The sequence below is a fragment of the Rana temporaria genome, chromosome 3 (genome assembly GCF_905171775.1).
Source record: "Rana temporaria chromosome 3, aRanTem1.1, whole genome shotgun sequence".
Lineage (NCBI taxonomy): Eukaryota > Metazoa > Chordata > Amphibia > Anura > Ranidae > Rana > Rana temporaria.
In genome coordinates this window covers 394,673,748-394,697,246 of record NC_053491.1, presented here as the reverse complement: position 1 = coordinate 394,697,246, position 23,499 = coordinate 394,673,748, and the positions used below count along the sequence as shown (strand labels likewise).

The 23,499-nt window shown below is 46.6% G+C and overlaps 1 protein-coding gene across 2 annotated transcripts in view; it reads left to right on the top strand.

Annotated features, from left to right (window-relative positions):
- Nucleotides 1-9,448, top strand: part of MATR3 (matrin 3) — a 33,878-nt gene extending 24,430 nt beyond the window's left edge. For both annotated transcript variants that reach the window (XM_040345843.1, XM_040345841.1), the window contains exons 11-15: nucleotides 2,791-2,825; nucleotides 3,334-3,688; nucleotides 5,348-5,606; nucleotides 6,914-7,035; nucleotides 7,919-9,448. In XM_040345843.1, the coding sequence (XP_040201777.1) occupies nucleotides 2,791-2,825; nucleotides 3,334-3,688; nucleotides 5,348-5,606; nucleotides 6,914-7,035; nucleotides 7,919-7,963 (816 nt within the window). In that variant the 3' untranslated portion in view covers nucleotides 7,964-9,448. The remainder of the gene's footprint in view (nucleotides 1-2,790; nucleotides 2,826-3,333; nucleotides 3,689-5,347; nucleotides 5,607-6,913; nucleotides 7,036-7,918) is intronic.
- The last annotated feature ends 14,051 nt before the right edge of the window (nucleotides 9,449-23,499 follow it).

Sequence of the window (23,499 nt, the reverse complement as noted above, 5' to 3'; positions counted from 1 at the left end):
CCCAAACAGCCGGAACTTTCATTGATTTCAGCTTTTTTTACTGACTATGCTGCCTCCAATAACAATGCTCTGATAAACTTCTTGCGCATAATTTACTTGCTATATTGTACTACTGTAGACAATAGACTGCTAAACTGTCAACAGTTCCCATTGTTTGAGGACGGCCTATGTACTTGTTACCAAAACAGTTTGAGAAGCATCCTCTAAGACCCCTTTCACACGTCCGGACCGTATGTTCACTTTTTCATCCATCCGTTTGCGGATGAACATCCGCTGACACCCGTAATCGTCTGCCTCCGCAAACATCCGATTTTGCAGACGGAAGAAAACCCTATTTTTTTTTTCTTCCGTCTGCAGAGCGGTTCTGATGAACACTGACATACGGTCCGTGTTCATTCGCTCCCCCCATAGGGGAGAGCGAAGAAAAGACAGAGGGCGGTCCCTGCACAGTGTGTGGAGACCACCCTGTCATCTGCCAGCTCAGCGGGGATATACGGAACCATCCCCGCTGAGCTTACGGACATACGGAGGCGTATCATTACTGATCTGCACCGTGTGAAAGGGGCCTAACTCTAAACAAAACCTGATTTCTGTTCCTTTTTGTGTTCTGCCCCTATTTATCATGAGTGGAACTCAAAGATCTGACGTATATGATAATCCTGCCAATATCCAGCAACTTTGTACAGCCATTAAACAGGAATGGACCAACATTCCATGGCCCACAATCAACAACCTGATCAACTCTATGCGAAGGAGATGTGCTGCACTGCGTGTGGCATGGTGGTCGCACCACCCCAATACAAAAAACTCCACATTTTAGAGTGCCCTTTTATTGTGGCCAGCCTAAGGCACACCTGTGCAATAGTGCTGTCTAATCAGCATCTTGATGCCACACCTGTGAGGTGGATGGATTATCTCTGCAAAGAAGTGCTCTCTTTCTCTGGTCTTCCTGTGGATCAAATCGAGGACAGCCTGTGGAGTGGAAAACAAAGCAGATTATCTGTTCCTTCTAATAATGCATAAACAGTAGACCCCGGTCCTTCAGCTACAATCTCTCCTCTAGCTTCTTGCCTGGATTTCTGACCCTCCCAAAGAACCTCAATAGTAGGGGTGCAACGGATCAAAAAACTCACGGATCGGATCGATCCTCGGATCAGGAGTCACGGATCGGATAATTTTTCGGATCAGCAAAAAAACACAGCAAAAAAAAAAAAAAAATTAAATGTACACATCAGATTCCCCCACTGCTGTAATATCCACTCATCTCCCCCACTGTAATATTAACATGCTCTTGCAGAATAGAAGCCGGCTAGATCAGATCCACGGGCAGGAGGGAGGGTTGATGACGTCAGCGCGCACCTAAGCAGCAGCCACCAGGTGTACCAATTCATAGAGGGGGAATTCCAGCACTCGTGACTTGATGCCTATATAAAACAATGTTAATGGTGGCTCCAATGGCATCTCTAGGTAGATCTATGTAAAAAATAGCAAAAAGAAGGCAGCCATCCTCAGAGGGTGTCCATAACCTCTGTAAGCAAATCGGAGTGAGAAAGGAGGCGCCAACTGTAATGTTCCAAAAGTTTCTATAAAATGTAAGTATAATATATATACTTACTGGTTCACTTGGAGATATAGTCCATCGGGGTGTCCTTTGGTCTGTGGGTGCCGGTCTGCAGGCTCTAGCGATGTCCCCCTGGCTACTCGGCGATGTTGCATGCAGGAAGCTCCACGCTATCCAGCGTGGAACGCGGAAGCGGCGGTGACGTCGCAAGGCAGGCAATCAGACGAGAGGTGGGGAGTACAACGGGCTACGCGCTCGGGGCTCACAGCTCCTTCTACTGGCGTACCAAGATGGCCGTCCGCTCCAGAGCTAGGCCGAAGCCGCGGCCTTTCCTAGGGGCGGGGCGGCGGTGCGCTCCGGATGACATTCTGTGCCAATCCAAACAGGTCGACCCGTTCGGATGACGGATCGTGCCGATCCGTTGCACCCCTACTCAATAGGGAGGAGAGGAAATATACAGATATAACTTCAAACATTCCTGTTGAATGCCCCCATTCCTAGATGTGCATCAGATGCATCACTCTTGGTTTCTATGTCAAGGGAAGCAGCAACATGGTATCTGTTAAGCCCTGTTCTTTCAGGAACCTTGCATAAATACTGAACTCTGCACTCCAGCTGTGGAATCTCTGCCCCCCCCCCCACCATCCTCTCTTGGTGTGCCTTTGGCTATTGACCTAGAATTTAACATGACTGCCTGTGAGGACCCGATCCAACCCCCTTAGTGTATGTGTAAGCTTGCATATCTGGTCCTTCAATAGCCTGTTGTATCTTTTAATCAAACCAGCTGCCTCTGGATGGGATGTGGCACAACCAGTACACTGCAGAATCTTTGGCCCACTGCTCTACTGTTTCAGTGAAGTGTGAGCTGTTATAACTTTGGGGGAGTTTGGGACAACCATAAGCGACAAGTTTCTGGAGCAGTTGAAGCGTTGCAGCTTGATCTGCACATTTGCAAGTGTGAACCAGCAAAAGTCCTGAATAGGTTTCCACTGCAGTACAAATTTCAGCTTGTATCCACCGGATTATAGAGGGCATAAGTGCAATAAAAATTTGAGGCTTGTTAAAAAAAAATTGGTTAAGGTACCAACTTAATACATATTTTATTTGGTACAAGGGCTAGTAATCTGCTTGCCGATCTCGCTTGTTTACATAGTATTGATCTTCTACCCGTATGGGTGGCTTTATTTATTCTGCTTTCTAAATGTTGTGTTTTTGTTTTCCCCCCCTAGATTCCAAATACTTCAATTGAAAAAGAAAAGGGCAGGTAATTTTTAATGTGCATGTCTGTAACATTCTGCACCTCCTTTATTCAGTTTTTAGTTGATAAGCATGTTTACTAGCTTATTCAGATGGAAGTTAATGTGAGAAACAAAATAAATTAAATTGCTACTTTAATGGTCCTTAGATGTGGTAGCTGTCTTGGTTTTTGAATGTCAGGTTTTTCCCTTCGTGGTCATGTGGTAAACCTGCATGTGACCCACTCCCTTGCTCTACTGTATCTAGAATCTGCATGGCCACTCTAGGACATAGTGTATATACATTTTTATGGGACTTATGGCAATATTACTTTAATCATACAAATGACTTGGGATCTTGGTTTTAACCACGCATGCAACTATCTTCAGGTGACTGGACCTTGGGGGGTGTTGAGGCCCTGTCAAATATGTAGGAAGTCCCAAACATGGAACATTTCACTTGCATAGCACCCCTGTATTATAGTCACTGTTTTATTATTTGAAAACCCTGTGTAAGCTGGTATTCCACATCTACAGAAAGAGAGCTCATCCCCAAGATCAGAAGAATGGCGCCAAATCAAAGCAGCGCAAGACTGACAAATCTGAGTCAAGTGATGCGGACAAGTCCTCACAAGTTGTCACCACAGAAGATAATGACCAAACCACTGAGGAGACTGATCCAACAGACTTGGTGTCTGGATCATGTGAGCCTGAGCTTGCAGAGGAGACTGGGGATGAAGAAGCAACTGCACTCATGGAAATGAGTGGCTCCGTAGAAGATGGGGCAGAAGTACCTGACATTTCTGACCTGGATCAACAAGAGATGAGTGAAGATCAAGGAGAGGCCCAAGAGCCACTTTCTTCAACTCCTGCTGTTGGTGGAAAAAAGAAGGTATTAATCATTCTAGCTATATTTTCAGCAAATTGTTTTTTAATTTGATGCGATTTGCCTTGTCTATAGATAATGATATTATGTAGTGTTAAAGAAAAAGTAAACTTCCTCTGCTAAAATTTACCTACAGGTAAATCTATAATAAGGCTTACCTATATGTAGTGTGAATATTTTCTAAACGTGCACCATTTAACCACTTGGGATCCGCGCTATGGACGAAAGACATCCACAGCGCGGCTCTCAAGTGCCGGGTGGACGTCCTGTTCCCCGTGCGCGCCGCGGGGAAACAACGTGCCCGGCGCATCGCTCGGGAGCCAATGCGTGTGCCTGGCGGGCGCGATGTCCGCCAGACACCCACGATCGTCGGTGACACAGCAGGACGTGGAGCTCTGTGTGTGTAAACAGAGCTCCACGTGCGGTCATGGAGAGAGGAGACCGATCTGTGTGACACCATCGGTCACCTCCCCCAGTCAGTCCCCTCCCCCACACAGTAAGAACACACCCAGGGAATACATTTAACCCCTTCCTCACCCCCTAGTGTTGACCCCCTTCACTGCCAGTCACATTTATACAATAGTGCATTTTTATAGCACTGATCGCTGTATAAATGTGGTTCCAAAATTGTGTCAAGTGTCCGTGACGTCCACCGCAATATCGCAGGCCTGACAAAAAAATCGCGAATCGCCGCCATTACTAGTAAAAAAAAATCATAAATCTATCCCCATATTTTGTAGGCGCTAGAACTTTTGCGCAAACCATAATCAATAATAATCAATATACGCTTATTGCGTTTTTTTTTTTTTTTTTTTTTAACAAATATGTAGAAGAATACGTATCTGCCTAAACCGAGGAAATTTTTATTTAAAAAAAATAAATAAAAAAAATTGGCATATAACAAAGTAAATACAGTGTTTTTTTCCCCTAAATTTTCAGTTTTATAGCGCAAAAAAAAATCGCAGAGGTGACCAAATACCACCAAAAAGCTTGATTTGTGGGGAAAAAATGATAAAAATATAATTTGGGTACAGTGTTGTATGACCGCGCAATTGTCATTCAAAATGCGTCAGGGCTGAAAATTGGTCTGGGCACGAAGGGGGTTTAAGTGCCCAGTAATGAAGTGGTTAAAGGATATTTACCTTGCATGCAGCCAGTGACATCACTGGCGCATGCGCTCTGAAAATGGCCACAGGTGGCGTTCCATCGGAACCCTGTGCTTGGCGACTCATGCATGTGAGTGATGTCATTCTTGCTCCTGCCAATTGGAGTTGTAGCCTGCCAACCCGGAAGCAATACAGGTTAAAATGGCTGACATCGCTGTGCTGGAACCACTTTGTTTTAAGGCACTTTTCACATAACGTGCTATTATACGATGCATACTAGCACATTGTGACTTTACCTTACAGGAAAGGGGGGGGGGGGAGCTTTAAATATGTTGTCCTCACCTTGTAAAGGTTTTAGGGATACTATGATTCTGGGCTAGCTGCTTATTTAAATGTATTTTAATTTTTGCTGTATACCATCAATTGGATAAATATGGCCATGGTGTCCTGCAGTCAGTGCACTAATGCAGAGATATGGCTACATGCTTTTACGGGGAGCTGTCTTAAGTGGGAAAATAGAATTGTTTTTGATTTTTCGAAACTTTTCCTTTCGTTCTAGAAGGCACAGGGCTTTCATGGGAATATGGAAGATTTTGTTACTCTTGATGAAGTTGGTGATGTGGAGGATATGGAAAGTCACAAGATGAAATTGGAAGTTTCTGAGATTGCTGGAAATCAAACGGCTAAAGCAGGAATGAGTGCCGAGGACGTGCTTACAGGTGTTAAAACTGTTGCTGACGAGAGTGCTGCAGAAACCAGTAACTTGGCACTGAGTGCAGATTATGAGCTTGGGCCATACCAGACCAACAATCCTGTCGGTAAGCTCTTTTGGAGTCTTTTCTTTCTTTTTATTGTAGTAGTAGTTGTTCAATTATTCATATGCTGTAAGCAGAGATTTCTTGGCAGGCACATGTCTTTCAGGGAAAAATTAAAGTATTTGGGGGCATTATTTTCTTTACCTCACATTGCATGTGTGTTTGGCCTGCTTCAGCGTTCCTATAGACTTGTGTGAGAAACCGTTCTGATGTGAGCAAAAGCCTATGAACACTGACTCTTCTAGTGTGTGCTTCCATCATCCAGTCGTGTGCAGGAGCTGTGGTTGGATGTCTTCTCTTTACTTCTCTTCATTTCATCTTGTATACACTTGTAATTAGATCAGCTACAGACTATCAGTTGCTTGCATTTTAAGGAAAAGATGTGTGACTGTACTAGTTAATGATTCTAATAACTTTAGCCTAATTGTATAGGACTTGGGCAACATATTAATAATCCATGAGCTTTTATTTAGCTTGACTTTAGAATAAATCTGTAAATTGAGTATATCAACTAGCATTGCAAGTGCAGAATAAGCACATTGTGTGGCTCTACATGCAACAGCACTTGTCAGATCAGCTTCTTTGTCCCTGGGGAGCATTCCAGTTTCTAGATCTGGGCTGCATGCTGACCCTTTAACTACCTAGCATGTCATGAAGTTGGGTCCCCTCTTAAAGCTTGAGGTTCACCCTAACTTTTGACTTTGGCTCAAGTAAACTAGCAGGCATAAACAATAACTAATTCGTTGTGTGTTTTTTTTTTTTTAATTTTTTTTTTATTGTGATCCTTACCTTAGTACTGCAGCAGTTTCTCTTCTGTCAATCACTATTGACCCACCGTGGGAGTGGGCGTTCATAATCACAGGCTGTGATTGACGTGCTTTTGACCGGCGCATACTGGGCGTCACGAGTTGCCGAAAGAAGCCGAACGTTGGTGCGGCTCTATACGGCGCCTGCGCACCGACGTTCGGATTCTTTCGGCAACTCGTGACGCACAGTATGCGCCGGTCGTAAGCACGTCAATCACAGCCTGTGATTAGGAACGCCCACTCCCGCGGAAAAGCCGGGGGTGAAAATAGCCCTATAATGGTATGTACGCACAAAAAAAACGGCATGCTGTCGGTCTCATAGGTCGGCTCCATGTAATGTTAGAAATTTTTTTTTTTTTTTTGGGTGAATCCCCGCTTTAAGGATAAAGTATCTGTGGTGTTATCTTTTTATTACCAGCACAGCAGTCTTTGTTTACTTTTATACATGATTTGTCACTTTATATGAATCGACTGTTTTGTAATGCATTTTTTTTTTCTTTTAAGGAGTGGACTATGTGATTCCCAAAACTGGCTACTACTGCAGAGTGTGCTCGCTGTTCTACACAAATGAGGAGGTGGCAAAGGTTACACATTGCAGCAGTCTGGCTCATTATCAGAAGCTTAAGGTGTGTGTGTGTGTGTGTGTGTGTGTGTGTGTGTGTGTGTGTGTTTGTATATATATATACAATTTTTCTCATTCTTTTTTTCTTTAAAAATAACGAACATGTTATACTTGCCTGCTCAGAGCAGCCCGATCCTCTTCTCGGGTGCTTGTTCAGTGCTCCTGTGTGCGTGCGCCCCCACAGCAAGCAGTGGGCTATGGGGGCACCTGAGCCGCAGCTCCTTGTGTCCATTCAGACACAAAGCTGTTCCCTGGCCCATCCCCTTTTTCTGGGCACTGGGAGTGCCGGGCAGCCAAACACTCCTGCAACGTCGCTGGAATTGGAATGCTCTTGGGTAAGTATTAGAGGGGTTGCTACACACAGAAGGCTTTATCTTTTATGCATTAAGATAAAAAAAAAAACTGCCTTTTACAAGCTAACTTTAATAAAGACACGGAAATCCAAAAAATGAATGCTTTCCCTTGTACAGACATGGGCAGCTGTCTGCAGACCTCTGACTAGAGTTTGAGAACCCTGTCTTTAGAAGACTGATAATTATTTGAACAGGACCCCAGGACAGATTCAGCGCCACTGAATGTCGAGTGTTCTTTACAGTTTTCTCAATTGTATTTTTGGGTTTAATTTTATACTCGGACTCCTCAAATGTTTTTTAGTTTTTGCTGGTAATCATCAAAGGCTTATTGCATGATCCACCAGAGATCTCCTCTGTCATCCAATGTCTTCTACTCCCACTGCATTCTGTAAAATGTATTGAGGTGGAAACTGGGCTATTTTCTCCAGCTTGTATCCAACCAAAACTAAAGCAATCACATTTTTGGCTGCTGTTAAATGTAGCTTACCTTCTGATTTATTCATGCACAATTTTTTTTTTTTTTTTTCTCTTTAGAAAATTCTGAATAAGGCGGCCAAAGCTTCAGAGAAGAAAAACTGAGCAGAAGGAAGATTATTATTTTTTTTTATTATTATTTGCATTAGAACACTTTGGGGAAATCTGTGAATTAAACTGTTCACCAATAAACTGATAGTATGTTAGGTTTGTTTCAGGATGTAAGTACAGTAGCAGTTGCCGTTGTTTTGAGTTTTCTCAATAGTTTGCATATTTCATACAAAATCTTAGAGCAACATTTTCTACAGTTAATGGTCACAGTATTATATAAAGCTTCCAATTTGAGACTGTTTGGGGTGCCTCCAGTTTAGGTGGCTTTGAATAGACTCGACATTGGAAAGAGCAAAAAAGTGAAAATCCTTCAAACTTTGTACATATTTAACCCCCTTCATGCTGCTTTCAAGGAAGCCATCTATTGTGACCACTGGTCAGTCACATGATCGAGAACCCTTCATGCTGATTCTTAGAAGGCATGAACAAGAGCTCAGTGTGCTGTGAGCATGCTTTCAGCAGACAATATCTGGTCACCATGGATGCATGTTTGTGGCAGCTGGGTGTTGCAACCCATATTTGTTGCTGCTGCATAATTGCATTGCACAGTAACAAGAGGTACATAAACTAAACAGTTATGTAGCCCTTATTTAGTTGTGGTTCCCATCATGCAAGAGAACAGCAAATCTAAAACTGGACTTTTGATAAGGGTTTAGAGCCAACTAAGTTTCAGTTTACCTTCAGATGCACCAGGGGCGAAACTGTGAAGTCTTTTGCTTTCTGTAGAAAGCATTCACTGCTAGAAGTCTTCCAAAACTATCATGCTTCTGACTGGGAGAAAGATTCATCTGACTCTGCATGGGGTGTGGGAGACTTCCACAATCACACAGCAGGGGTCCTTCTCTGAAGAATGCTGACAGAGGACAGATTATTACACTCCAGCTGTGGCTGCTTTCTTGAGAAAACCAACTGCAGGACTTTGCACACCTCTTTGTTTTAATGCACCTGGAATAAGTTTAGAGGATTTAAACTGTTCAGTGGGGCTTTACCAGTGAGACATTGAAGAGCAGCTCCAGCAAAACGGCAAAAAAAATTTATCAGTGTTTTATCTGCCCCAAAGATTTTAGTAATGCACATATCCTTTGATTCCCCCAATTACTATATTAAATGGCTACATTACATCAGAGCTTGCAGTTTGAACATTTTGTGTTACTGTCCCAACCTCTGCCTGCTCTTTGGCTAGCTTTTTTATTTTTTGTCCATTGATGGGTTCAGGAGTTATTCACCTTCACGGTGTGCTGCTGCCTGCAGGAGAATAGGACACTAACAAAACTGCTGGCCAACCCAGGTTAACCCTCCTAGCAGCATGCCTCAGTAACTTTCTGTGGAGCCCAAGTGCTTTCTGTGATGTTTTAATTCACCTATGTTCATTTTATACACTTCCCCAGAGCAAATCCATTTTATATAATTTGTTTGCTAGTAATGAAACGTGAAACTGTATTCAGCCAAACTGAATAAAATGTAACATTTTTTTTCAAAGGCTTGTTTTTTTTTGTATTGTATTGCTTAAAGCTGTATAGGACATTGCACCTACTGTGTATTTTAGAGACTGGTAAACCCAGAGTACTCTGGTCACCACCAAGTTGTCCTGTAAGCCAGCTGTACTGGGAAGGGGAGAGAACTCCAAAAAAAGTTGTTTGGTTCTGAGAAGTGATGTTTGATACGTTGTCAACTATGTCCAGATGGTTGTGACTGCTAAAATGTTTTTAATTGTACAGTACATGGCACACCCAGATTATTTACACACATGGGTCAAGATGCAGATCACACATGGGTCAAGATGCAGATCTTCAGATTGGATGCCCTTAAAATGAAAAGAAAAAAACCCTACTCAACTCCTGAGTCCTCAGCTTTGTTCTAGTGTCTGAAGGTGGTGGCTCTCTTCTCCATGGAGAAAATCAACCTTGGCATAACTATATAAAAGAAAAAAGGTCCAACAGTTTCAACTTTATTGCTGTAGCCTTCAGAGTTTTTAAGTTCACTTTCAGAAGTGCATATACTAGGTCCTCCACCACAAAGCCCAAGAGACCTGCTTTTGGACAGCCATTATGGACGTATGGTCCACTGCATTAGTCAGAAATGGAATAAAATTATTTTAATCGTACAATACAGGACACAGACTGTATGTTCATGAACCCTGGGTTATAGGCTGTATTGGATGGTGGCAAACTATTGAGGACCCCCCTTATAACCCTACCCCACACCTTGAGTCCTTCATATTTTTGCTAGTGTTCTAAGGTGATTGACCTCTTCTTCCTGAGCCTGGGTTCACACTATAGTGTACGTTTAATAAACCGTGATAAGCTGAGATCGTGATGGTCACGGCTTATCACAGAGCATTGCCAGTTTAATAAACGGAGATAAGGAGCACTTCACTTCTGATCACAGCACATGGCTGTTTTGTCACAAACGGCCAGTTTAATAAACCGAGATCTGAAGATTTCACAGCTCTTCCACTGAAATATCTCCCTTCCAGATTCACCAGCTCAGGAGGAGAATCTGGGAGAGAAGCTGGTGTGATAAGAGGAAGAAGGTTAATTTCTTCTTAATCTCAGCACCAGTGGGTTAAAAATGAATATTAACATAAAATATTGTGTATGTGTGTTATATATATATATGTTATAGTGTGTGTGTGTGTGTGTGTGTGTATATATTATTTATATATATATATATATATATATATATATATATATATATATATATATATATATATATAAAAATGCTCTTCCGTTCATGGACGGACACAGCAGCCTTTGACCTTAGGGTTATATCTGCTTCCTTCCAGGAGAGTTGGGCAGAAAAAAAAGCACTTTAAGTGTTAACACTTTCTTCAGTGCAGCTCCTCCCAGGGGGCGTGGCTCCCCGGGTATAACCCACACCCTGCTCTAGCAAGCCTCCGTTTTTCTCTGCCTAACGTCAGGAGAGGACAGGCACGCTGTTTGTTATTTTGTTCCTGTATTTTTGGATCCTGTGATTCTTCTATTAACTGCCGACTGGGTTACAGGCTGGGTCTTGACTCTTGTAGTCCAGTCCCCCCCCCCCCCAATGTTCGGCCAGCGAGCGTGTGCCGGCCCTCAGCTCTGGGTCGTCCACGACAGGCCCCATTGCTCCTGGGGCGGCCGGAGAACGTCATGTTCTAGGGCACATATGACCGGTCTCTATGGCCTTGTCACAGTGTGTCTGGCTGACAGCCATGCCGTTTAGCATACTTTGGTTCTGTCTGGGATGCCTCCAGCCGGTGGTCGCAGGACGGGTAAGTAGTGGGCCCCTTGCTCAGGTAAGGTGGTATGGCTAGAATTTTTCCCCTGGGAGGTCGACTGGGTTTTCCCTGCTATCCTCTCTCCTTTCATTCCTCTCCCTCCTTCCCCATTGGGGTAATGGCTGTGAGGGGGGGGTCTCTTTATTGCCACCGGGACCTGTGTGTGTGTTTTGCAACAGGTTTTTGTAACACTGTGTGCTGTGTTACTCTGTATTTTAAACTGCGGGACAGCCGCCATTTTGCCGTGGTCGTGCTTTCTGTGGCTTGGCGACCATTTTCCTGTGGTGTTTTTGCCTCATATGGCGGCCATCTTGGATTTTGTTTGGCCTTGTGCGGTTTTAGCGCTGCTAGAAGACCACAAATCTCCCTGGGATGAGACGCTGCGCAGCCAGCTCCAGTGCACACGTAGGACCTGTCTCAGCTTGTGCTGCACCGGGTGGGGTGGTGAGTTCCCTGGGGGCCCCTGTCTCTTGTATCAGCCTGGAGGTGACCGGTGGGTGGTTCTGCCTGGCAGTTCAGGGTGACTCGGCGATGGGGCACTGTGGTGCCTGAACGGGTACTTCTGTCTCTGCGATGCCTGAATTAACCCTTGGTGCCCCTCCCCCTGCCACATCTGCTGAGGCTATGTCGGCTGTCCTGGTGGCATTTCTTGCCAGGTTTGAAGCGGCTAGGGGTCAGATGGGGGGGGTATGAAAGCGCCCCCTCCCTGGCCTGCTTCGGGGGATATCTGACATGTCTGATCTGTATTGTCAGATGATGCAGGCTTAACCCATGCGGACAGTGAGGACGACTGCTTCAGGGTCGGTTGCTGATAGGAAGTGTTGGAGCTGTTATTTCTGTGGGCGTGATCCTCAGACACAGAGGATATGGCGAGGGCACCTGATGTGCCAGTCTCTATTGGGTCCCGCAAAACCGCCACGCACTGAAAGTGTTTCCTTGTGTTCCTTTTTAGGACAGTTTGTTTTATAAGGAATGGGATACACCGCAGACTGTTTATGCCTTTGCGGTCCGTTATCCCTTTGAGGAGGACTTTTTTTTTTTTAGAAAAGTGGGTCTCTCCTCCGTCCGTGGACCCTCCCGAGTCCAGGTTGAGCAATGCCACCACATTGCCTGTGGATGGGGCTCCTGCCTTTAAAGACCCTGCGGATGGGAGAGTGGAGTGGAGGCTGTGGCCCGCTCCACCTTCGCAGTAGTGGGTTCGGCTGTGAGACCGGTTTTAGCCGGGGCTCTGGTGTCAGACTCTGACTGGTGGGGCAAAGCCTTTTGCTGCAGGATCTGGAGGCACAAGGCACCGTCTTGTGTGGCTGAAATGCTGGTCTGCGGACCAGTCCTCATAGAAGGCCTTGGGTTTACCCTTTAAGGGTGAACGGCCTTTTTGGGGCATCCCTGGATGGCATCATTGAGGGTGCCACAGGTGGTGGGGGCATACTGCTCCCACAGTCCGGGAAGGGCAAAGAGCCTCGCCGTAAGCGAGGGCCCTCATTTACTGTCCCCAAGCAATTTTTTTTCGTGCCCTTAGTGCGGCGAGTAAAAGTTTGCAAGGTGCCGGGGCCCCCGCTGCGGGGCAGAAGCGCACCTGGTACCACAAGCCTGCGGACAAACCTGCTTCCGCGTGAAGGTCTGCCCCACCTGTGTCGGTGGGGGGCTGGCTTCGAGAATTCGCAGCTCGGTGGAGTTCTCTTCTTTCCGACCGTTTGGGTTTGCGAAGTAGTTTCCTCGGGGTACAATATAGTGTTTCTCTCTTGTCCACCAAACAGATTTTTTTTTTCCTTCCATCCTCCTCCGGATCGCCGGAAGGATCTGTCAGGAGCTGTCCAGGATTTACTGGACAGGGGAGTGATTGTGCCGGTTCCCTCGATGGAACAGTTTTAGGGGTTTTACTCCATTCTGTTTGTAGGCCCCAAGAAGGTTGGGGTCCATCCAATCCTGGACCTAAAGGCCTCAATTGTTTTGTCAAAGTGCAAAAATTCAGGATGGTGACTTCGCTCGGTGATATCGGCGCTTCATCAGGGGGACTTTCTGGCGTCCTTGGATGTCATGGACGCGTACATGCATGTTCCCATATGCTCAAAGCGCTAGTGATTTCTGCGCTTTGCGGTCGGACCATTTTCAATTTGTGGCCCTCCCGTCCGGCTTGGTGTTGGCACCACGGGTTTTCACCAAGGTGCTCGCCCCGATACTGGCCCTGCTGAGACAGCGAGGGATCGCTATCGTGGGATATCTGGACGACCTTCTCCTGAGAGCTTCCTCAGGCTTGGAATTGGAAGAGGACGTGTCTATCACATGTCAGACTCTCCAAGAGTTTGGCTGGCTTCTGAACATCCAGAAGTCGGTGTTGGTTCTGTCTCTGGAATACTTAGGGCTAATCCTGGATTCCGTGGAGGCCAGAGTTTTTCTCCCAACGGAGAGACTCCAGACACTGCATTCTGCGGTGCAGCAGTTGTTGACCCAGAAGTGGTCGTCTCTTTGATTTCTGCATGAGGGTTCTGGGTCTGATGGCCTCTTTCGAGGCAGTTTTTTATGCCCAATTCCACACCAGGGAGCTACAGAAGGTAATTCTGTCATGTTGGGACAAGCTCCCGTCTTCTCTGGATTACCAGATTCGGTTGAGCCCTCTGGTCATGTCTTCCCTGGTGTGGTGGCTGACATCTCCGGTGCTTCGGACCGGGAAGTCTTCTATCGTGTCGCTAGACAGTGGTCGCGACGGATGCCAGCCTCTCCGGCTGGGGCACCGGACTCAGGAGAAGTCCCGTCTGCCCAGCAATATTCTGGAGCTCTGAGCAATCAAGCTGTACCTTGCCGGGTGGTCCCTGGATCTGCAGGGCCGACCGGTCAGGATCCAGTCCGACAACGCCACGGCCGTGGTGTACGTCAATCATCAGGGAGGCACACGGAGTTTAGCTGCGGCGACGGAGGTCGCGCACATACTTCGGTGGTCCGTTCCGGCTCGATCGTGTACATTCCGGGAGTGTAGAAGTGGCAAGCCGACTGACTAAGTCGCCAAACGCTAGACCAAAGAGAATGGTCTCTACTCCCTGGGGTGTTTCTGAGTCTCTACCAATAGTGGGGCACTCCAGACGCTGACTTTCTAGCATCCCGTCTCAATCGGAAGGTGCCACGGTTCGTGGCCAGGTCGAAGGACCCATGGGCGGACGCGTTGGTCGCGCCTTGGGGGGGGGTCACTATCGCCTGATTCACGCCTTCCCTCCTCTGAAGCTTCTTCGCCTGCTGCGCAGAGTGGAAGCCGAAGGGATTCAGACTATCCTGTTGGCCCCAGACTGGCCGCGCCGTTCCTGGTACGTCTAGTGGCAGATGCCCCCTGACGTCTACCCCTGAGAGAAGATCTTCTGTCGCAGGGTCCGATCTTCCATCCTGCTTTACGGTCGCTGGCTTTAACGGTGTGACTGTTGTGAGCCTGGTGTTGAAGGTCTGAGGCCTGTCAGGCTCGGTGGTTTCTACCATGCTGCGTGCACGAAAGTCTACTTCACGGAGGATTTACCATCGTACGTGGTAGGCCCACATCTCTGCATGAGGTGATGAAGTGGCACCCCCATACATACGCGGTGTCCTGGATTCTGCTGTTTTTACAGCAGGGAGTGGATCGGGCTCTCGCCTTGAGTGCGGTTATGAGTCAGATTTTGGCTCTGGCTGTTTACTTTCAGCGGCCATTGGCAACGCACCCCTTGGTGCGCTCGTCTGGGCAGGGGGCCTGACATGTGGGCCCTCCACTGCTCCCATGAGACTTGGATTTGGTCCTCGGTGCTTCAGGATGCTCCCTTTTGAGGACGTTCAGAAGATCCCTTTGTTGACTGTCACAATAAGTGTTTTTTCTGGTTGCTATTACATCGAGCAGATGGGTGTCTGACCTGGCGACCTTGTCCTGCAAGGCTCCCTACTTCATCATCCATGAGGATGAGGTGGTGCTGCGACCGCAGCCTTCTTTTCTCCTGAAGGTCGTTTCGGCTTTTCACTTAAGGATGGAAGAACAATGTCCATAATGATGTCCTCGGCCGAGGAACCCAAAGGAGACCACTTTACGTTTCCTGGATGTGGTTCGGGCTCTTCGATTGTACTTGTCTGCTATGGCTCCGTTCCGGAAGTTGGACTTGCTGTTTGTGCCTGGTCCTAAAAGAGGTCTGGCAGTTTTGTCGGCCACCATTTCTAGGTGGATCCGACAGGTTGTGCTTCAGGCCTATGCCCTGTTGGGGGCGGGCGCCTCCCTTTTAGGTTAACGGCGCAATCGACCAGGGCGATCGGTGCCTCTTGGGCTTTTTGACATCAAGCCTCTATGTTACAGGTGGTAGGGCAGCGACCTGGTCGTTGGTCAACACTTTTTCAAGGTGGACCTGAGTGCATCTTCTGATGCCTCCTTCGGCCACAGGTGTTACAGGCGACAGTTTAAAGTTGGAGTTCCTCCGTTGGGTATCACCGGTTTTGTTTGGGGGTGTAAACTTGGTTGCTGTGTTTTCCCACCCCTTGAAATTTTTGACACTGTTAAGGACGTCCCCAAAGGTCAAAGACTGCTGTGTCCGTCCATGAATGGAAGTAGTTTTTTTTGTTCTCTCCGTAAAATCCATTTCTCTGAGTTCATGGACGAAAACAGCACCCACCCCTCCTTTGTTTGTACTGCTTGTTACGAACTGAGGCTGCTAGAGCAGGGTGTGGGTTATACCTGGGGAGCCATGCCCCCTGGGAGGAGCTGCACTGAGGAAAGTAAACACTTAAGTGCTTTTTTTCTGCCTAACTCTCCTGGAAGGAAGTGGATATAACCCTAAGGTCAAAGGCTGCTGTGTCTGTCCATCAACTCAGAGAAATGGATTTTACAGTGAGTACAAAAATCCTAATATATATATATATATATACACCTGTGCATGTATACACATACAGTATTTATATATACTCAAAAAAAGAATATATTCATGTATACACACATACAGTAAATGTATACAAATAAATAATATATTATATTCAGTGCCTTGCGAAAGTATTCGGCCCCCTTGAACTTTGCGACTTTTTGTCACATTTCAGGCTTCAAACAAAGATATAAAACTGTAATTTTTTTTTGGAAGAATCAACAAGTAGCACACAATCATGAAGTGGAATGTAATTTATTGGATATTTCAAACTTTTTTTTAACAAACTGAAAAATTGGGAGTGCTAAAGTATTCAGCCTCTTTAAGTTAATACTTTGTAGCGCCACCTTTTGCTGCGATTACAGCTGTATGTCGCTTGGGGTATGTCTCTCTAAGTTTTGCACGTCGAGAGACTGAAATTGTGCCCATTCCTCCTTGCAAAATAGCTCAGTGAGGTTGGATGGAGAGCGTTTTGTGAACAGTAATTTTCAGTTCTTTCCACAGATTCTCGATTGGATTCAGGTCTGGACTTTGACTTGGCCATTCGAACACCTGGATATGTTTATTTGTGAACCATTCCATTGTAGATTTTGCTTTGTTTTGGATCAGTGTTTTGTTGGAAGACAAATCTCCGTCCCAGTCTCAGGTCTTTTGCAGACTCCATCAGGTTTTCTTCCAGAATGGTCCTGTATTTGGCTCCATCCATCTTCCCATCAATTTTAACCATCTTCCCTGTCCCTGCTGAAGAAAAGCAAAGCCCAAACCATGATGCTGCCACCACCATGTTTGACAGTGGGGGATGGTGTGTTCAGGGTGATGAGCTGTGTTGCTTTTACGCCAAACAACGTTTTGCATTGTTGCCAAAAAGTTCGATTTTGGTTTCATCTGACCAGAGCACCTTCTTCCACATGTTTGGTGTGTCTCCCAGGTGGCATGTGGCAAACTTTAAACACTTTTTATGGATATCTTTAAGAAATGGCTTTCTTCTTGCCACTCTTCCATAAAGGCCAGATTTGTGCAGTATACGACTGATTGTTGTCCTATGGACAGAGTCTCCCACCTCAGCTGTAGATCTCTGCAGTTCATCCAGAGTAATCATGGGCCTCTTGGCTGCATCTCTGACCAGTCGTCTTGTATGAGCTGAAAGTTTAGAGGGGCGGCCAGGTCTTCGTAGATTTGCAGTGGTCTGATACTCCTTCCATTTCAATATTATCGCTTGCACAGTGCTCCTTGGGATGTTAAAAGCTTGGGAAATATCTTTGTATCCAAATCCGGATTTAAACTTCAACAGTATCTCGGACCTGCCTGGTGTGTTCCTTGTTCTTCATGATGCTCTCTGCGCTTTAAACGGACCTCTGAGACTATCATAGTGCAGGTGCATTTATACGGAGACTTGATTACACACAGGTGGATTCTATTTATCATCATTAGTCATTTAGGTCAACATTGGATCATTCAGAGATCCTCACTGAACTTCTGGAGAGAGTTTGCTGCACTGAAAGTAAAGGGGCTGAATAATTTTTGCACGCCCAATTTTTCAGTTTTTTTATTTGTTAAAGTTTGAAATATCCCAACAATTTTGTTCCACTTCATGATTGTGTCCCACTTGTTGATTCTTCAAAAAAAAAAAATATATTTTTTTATCTTTGAAGCCTGAAATGTGGCAAAAGGTTGTAAAGTTCAAGAGGGCCGAATACTTTTGCAAGGCACTGTATGTGTGTGTGTGTGTGTGTGTGTGTATATATGTATATGTGTGTGTGTGTGTGTATGTATGTATGTGTATATATATATATATATATATATATATATATATATATATATATATGTCCCGATACCAAGCATTTGCCCGAGTACTTGTACTGTCGGCGGTGATCAGTGCGTGGGGAAGTTACAAGCACCGATCACCGCTGATTTTAAAGCAGCTGAAAGGTGTATGCCGCCGTGTTTCTCTCCCCTTCGGTGCTCCTCCTCCACCCCCTGGAAATGTCAGGATGGAGAGCGGGGTAGGAGCCAGTAAATCGGGCTCCTTACTGCTCCGAAATGGACAGTCAGTTATCAGGGACTCTGTCCATTCACATAACTGAAACATTGTAACCTGTGTTTACGAATGTTTCAGTTTATGAATGAAGAGAAGATGATGTCTTCACTCCATTAATTTTCAGCGCAGCTGATGCTGTTGAGAAAGGGACAGGGGAACATGTGTCCCGTGTCCCTTTCTCTGTCTCAAAGGGTAGATGTCAGAGGTCTGTTAAGACCCCTGATTTCTCACCAAAGCCCCCCCCCAACAGGGCTGAAGAATAAAACAAAAGAATAAAAAAAAATGATTGTAGAAAATAAAAAAATTAAATAAAAAAAACACACTGAAACGGTCTCCCCCCCCCCCCCCCCCCCTTAAAAAAAGAAAGCATTATAAATAAAAAAATAATAAATTAAAAAAATTAAAAACAAATTGTTAAAGATAAAAAAAAAAAAACATACTGACACGTGTGCCGCTGTCACATGAGTTTAAAAAAGGTATAGGTATTGGCGAGTACTTGAAAAAAAAGTATCGGTACTTGTACTCGGTCTTAAAGTGGTATCGGGACAACACATATATATTTTCACATGTCTGAAAACATGTAATTACATGTTCTTTTAAACTTTAGTTTCACTTTCTCTTCCGTTCATGGACGGACACAGCAGCAATTGATCTTAGGGTATTATCCTTCCTTTCAGGAGATTGACTAGGCAGAAAACTGCACGTTAAGTGTTAAACACTCCACCAGTACAGTACCTCCCAGGGGGCGGATCCCCTGGGTACATCCCACTCTCTGCCTCATTTTTTTTTCTGCCTAGCGAAAGGAGATGACATGGTTCCTCTGGGCCCATGTGCTCTGGAGATTTTTTGCGATTTTCTCACTTTTCTTTTCTCCTGCATTTTTGGATCCTGGGATCTACAATCAACTGCCGACTGGGTGAAAGGCTGGATCTTCAATCCTTGTAGTCACCCCATGTTCGGGCATCGAGCATGTGCCGGCCTTTCACTACGCGATGGGCCGTCCACGACATGCCCCGTTGCTCCAGGGGTGGCCGGTGAGCTATACGCTCCAGGGCACACATATGACCGCTCTATATGTCCGTGTCACAGTGTGCCAAACCGACATCCATGCCGTAACTGCACGGACGTTGGTTCTGTCTGGGATGCCTCCAGCCGGTGGTCGCAGGATGGGTAAGTAGCAGTCCCCTTGCCTTGGTGGTTCGGCTGGTGCATTCCTGAGGAGGTTGATCGGGGGTCCGTCCTACTTTCCTCTCTCTCCTTCCCCGCATTCTGGGTGGGGGGTCCGCCTGGGGCGCTGTGGCTGGGGGCTGCAGCTGCTGTCGGGGGTGCTGGGTGACGTTTATTGATGCTGTGGGGGGGGGGGGTCCTGGATGTTTTGCTGTGTGTGGTTTTTTTTTTTTTTAACTGTTTCACTGTGTTTTATGCACTGTGCACGGCCACCATTTTGCCGGTGACAGGCGCCTTTAACGATCCGGGGCCATTTTCTTGTAGCCTACATGCCGTTTTTTTTTTTTTGCATGTCGGCGGCCATTTTGGAAGTTTTTTTTTTTTTGCCTCTAGTGGCTAAAATAAAGGCGCGAACGGCTCCAGCACACTTCCTGAGGGACGGCACAGCACGGGCAGCGCTCTGGGCAGTCACAGCAGCAGTACAGCCTGGTCGGGTGGTGAGTCCTCTGGGGGGTCCCCTGCTCTCTACTGCGGCCAGGAGGGTGGCCTGTGGGTCTTGCCTTGCAGTACAAGGGTGGCATTAGAGTGGGTCAGCATGGCGTCCGAACCGGAGGCTTCTCCACCAGACATGCCGGAGTTAACCCTTGGTGCCCCTGTTCCTGCGGCCTCCGTGGATGCTATGACAGCAGTCCTTGAGGCGTTTGATGCCAGGATCAAAGCGGCGAGTTGCCAGAGGGGGGGGTAAAAAGCGCCCCCTCCCCCCGCCTTCTTCTGGGGATGTTTCTGACACGGAATTGGGCCCTGGTTCCGTGATGTCAGAGGATGCAGGCCAAGTCCACACGGACAGTGAGGATGACTCTGCTTCAGGGTCGGTGCATGATTGGGCGTTTGTTGGAGCTCTTATCACTGCGGTGCAGGATACTCAAAAACTTGAGGATTCGGCGCAGTCATCAGATGTTGGTCCCCTTTTGGTTCCGCAAGCCGGCCCGCACCGCAAAAGTGTTTTCCTTGTGTTCCTTATCTGGAAAAGTTTTTGTACAAGGAATGGGAAAGAGGAGAAATTCCCCCAGGATGGGGCTTTAACGGTAACAATAATTAGAGAAGGTATATGGTGTAATAAAATTTATTATATAGAGGGTTACAAAAGAAAAAATTTGAAAGGCAACACAATTGTTTAAGAACAAGGTACATTGATAGGTGGTGTGTACATCCGCAGGGATAAGTTCAGGCCATACGCGTTTCGGATTTCCGTCCCTTCTTCAGGGGCCAGAGTCCATGCGAAATTTATACTGTATATAGTAAAGATTATAATAAAGTGAATTACAAAGTGTGTTCATATACAAGAAAAGAAAAGCAAAGATTTAAAATCTGCACAAAACAAAACATAAACCAACATACCCATCACCACATGTATGGACCGAGAGGACCGGAGAGCATCATGGTACCGGGTCCCTAAGATGTATAGGGAGCAAGCCAAAGGGACATAAACAAAGTCCCTTTTCGTCTCTTTGTTTGCTCTTTTCAGGAGCACCACCTATCAAAGACATTAAAGATTTTTTGGATTTCCTTATTGGTTGCTCGCCAGGTTTTAGACTATTGCTACATCTTCTGCCCAGTGGCTGCTCCCTGGTTTGCATCCTAGCAATTCAAGCCCTTTTCACAGGTACACATCTCCTCATTTTTGGTCTACCTATACAATTGATTCTTTTTACTTATGTCTTTTTAGCTATACTACCCATTTTTTGCTTTTGCAGGAGTCGTGTGTTCATTGTCACACCCCCTCCTGCTCGCCCAGGGTCTGCCCTTAGGAGTTTTGGGACTTTGTTTATGTCCCTTTGGCTTGCTCCCTATACATCTTAGGGACCCGGTACCATGATGCTCTCCGGTCCTCTCGGTCCATACATGTGGTGATGGGTATGTTGGTTTATGTTTTGTTTTGTGCAGATTTTAAATCTTTGCTTTTCTTTTCTTGTATATGAACACACTTTGTAATTCACTTTATTATAATCTTTACTATATACAGTATAAATTTCGCATGGACTCTGGCCCCTGAAGAAGGGACGGAACTCCGAAACGCGTATGGCCTGAACTTATCCCTGCGGATGTACACACCACCTATCAATGTACCTTGTTATTAAACAATTGTGTTGCCTTTCAAATTTTTTCTTTTGTAACCCTCTATATAATAAATTTTATTACACCATATACCTTCTCTAATTATTGTTACCGTTAAAGCCCCATCCTGGGGGAATTTCTCCTCTTTCCTATTCAAACCAGGGGTGTTGGTAACCTATCAGGGTCTTCCATACAAGATACTCTCCCTTCAATTGTACAAGGAATGGGATCGGCCGCAGAAAGTTTTTTTTCTGTTCCAAAATGCTTTGCAGTCCGTTTTTTGTTTTGAGGACTTCCTAAAAAAAGTGGACCTCTCCTCCGTCAGTGGACCAGACTGAACAAGGCGACCACGCTGTGGCCCGCTCCATGTTCACAGTGGTGGGGTCGGCATGGAGACCGGTCTTGGCCGGGGCTCTAGTGTCAGACATTTACCGAACAGGCAAAGTTGTTGCTGCAGGAGCTGGAGGCGCATAATGCCTCTGAGGACTGTGGCGCTGGCCGACCAGTTGGTGCAGGGCCTAAAGTTTGTCTGTGAGTCGGCCCTGGATACGATTCCCTTGCTCTCCGGGGCCTACGCCTAGGCAGTGGTGTTACGCCGCCTTGTGTGGCTGAAGTGTTGGTCTGCGGACCGGTCTTCTATAAAGGCCTTGGTGGACTTCACCTTTTAAGGGTGAACGGCTTTTTGGGGTGTCTCTGGATGACATCATAAAAGATGCCACGGGAGGTAAGAGTACTCTGCTCCCTCAAGCGGGAAAAGGTAATGAGCCTTGCCGAAAGCAGGGGCCCCAAGCGTTTTTTTTCATCCGCCCGGTGCGGCAGGTAAACGTTTCCAGGGCGCTAAGGCGCCCGCTGAAGGGCAGAAGCGCCCCTGGTTCCGCAAGCCTGCTTCCGCATGAAGGTCTGCCCCCACCCGTATCTCGGGTGGGGGGCCGGCTTTGTGAATTCGCGGCTCGGTGGAGGTCTCTTCTTTCCGACCGGTGGGTCTGTGAAGTAGTTTTCTCGGGGTACAAGATAGTTTCTTTTGTCTGCCAAACAGATTTTTTCCTTCCAACCTCCAGCTTCCTCGAACGTCTGGAGGCCCTGTCAGGGGCTGTTCAGGATCTGCTGGTCAGGGGAGTGATTGTGCCGGTTCCTTTCCTGGAACGGTTTCAGGGGTTTTTCTCCAATCTGTTAGTAGTCCCCAAGAAGGAAGGGGTCTGTCCAATCCTGGACCTTAAGGCCCTCAACTGTTTTGTCAAGGTGCAAAAGTTCAGGATGGAGTCTGTTCGCTGTGTAGTGGCGGTTTCTCCATCGGGGGGATTTTCTAGCGTCCTTGGATATCAAGGATGCGTATCTGCATATCCCCATATGCGCAAAGCACCAAAGATTTCTGCGCTTTGCAGTCAGAGGACCACTTTCAATTTGTGGCCCTCCCTTTCGGCCTGGCCTCGGCGCCACAGGTTTTCACCAAGGTGCTCGCTCCGATTCTGGCCCTGCTGAGGCAGCGCGGGATCGCTATTGTAGGATACCTGGACGACCTCCTCCTGAGAGCTTCTTCAAGCTCAGAGTTAGAGGTGGATGTGTCTATCACCTGCCAGACCCTCCGGGAATTCGGTTGGCTGCTAAATGTCCAGAAGTCAGTGTTGGTACCGTCTCAGCGTCTGGAATACCTGGGGTTGGTCCTGGATTCCTAGGAGGCGAGAGTTTTCCTGCCAACGGAGAAACTACCGACACTGCAATCTGCGGTGCAGCGGTTGGTGACCCAGAAGTGGTCCTCGCTTCGCTTTTGCATGCGGGTTCTGGGTCTGATGGTGGCCTCCTTCGAGGCAGTTCCGTATGCTCAATTCCACACTCAAGTGTTACAAAGAGAAATTCTGTCGCGTTGGGACAAGCTCCCTTCGTCTCTGGATTACTAGGTCCGGGTGAGTCGCCTGGTCAGGTCCTCCCTAGTATGGTGGCTGACATCTCCGGTACTTCGGGCCAGGAAATCGTTTCTGCCGTGCCATTTGATGGTGGTCACGACGGATGCCAGTCTCTCCGGCTGGGGGGTGTCTGGTTTGTCTAGTCAGCCCAGGGACGCTGGACTCGGGAAGAGTCCCGTCTGACAATCAATGTCCTG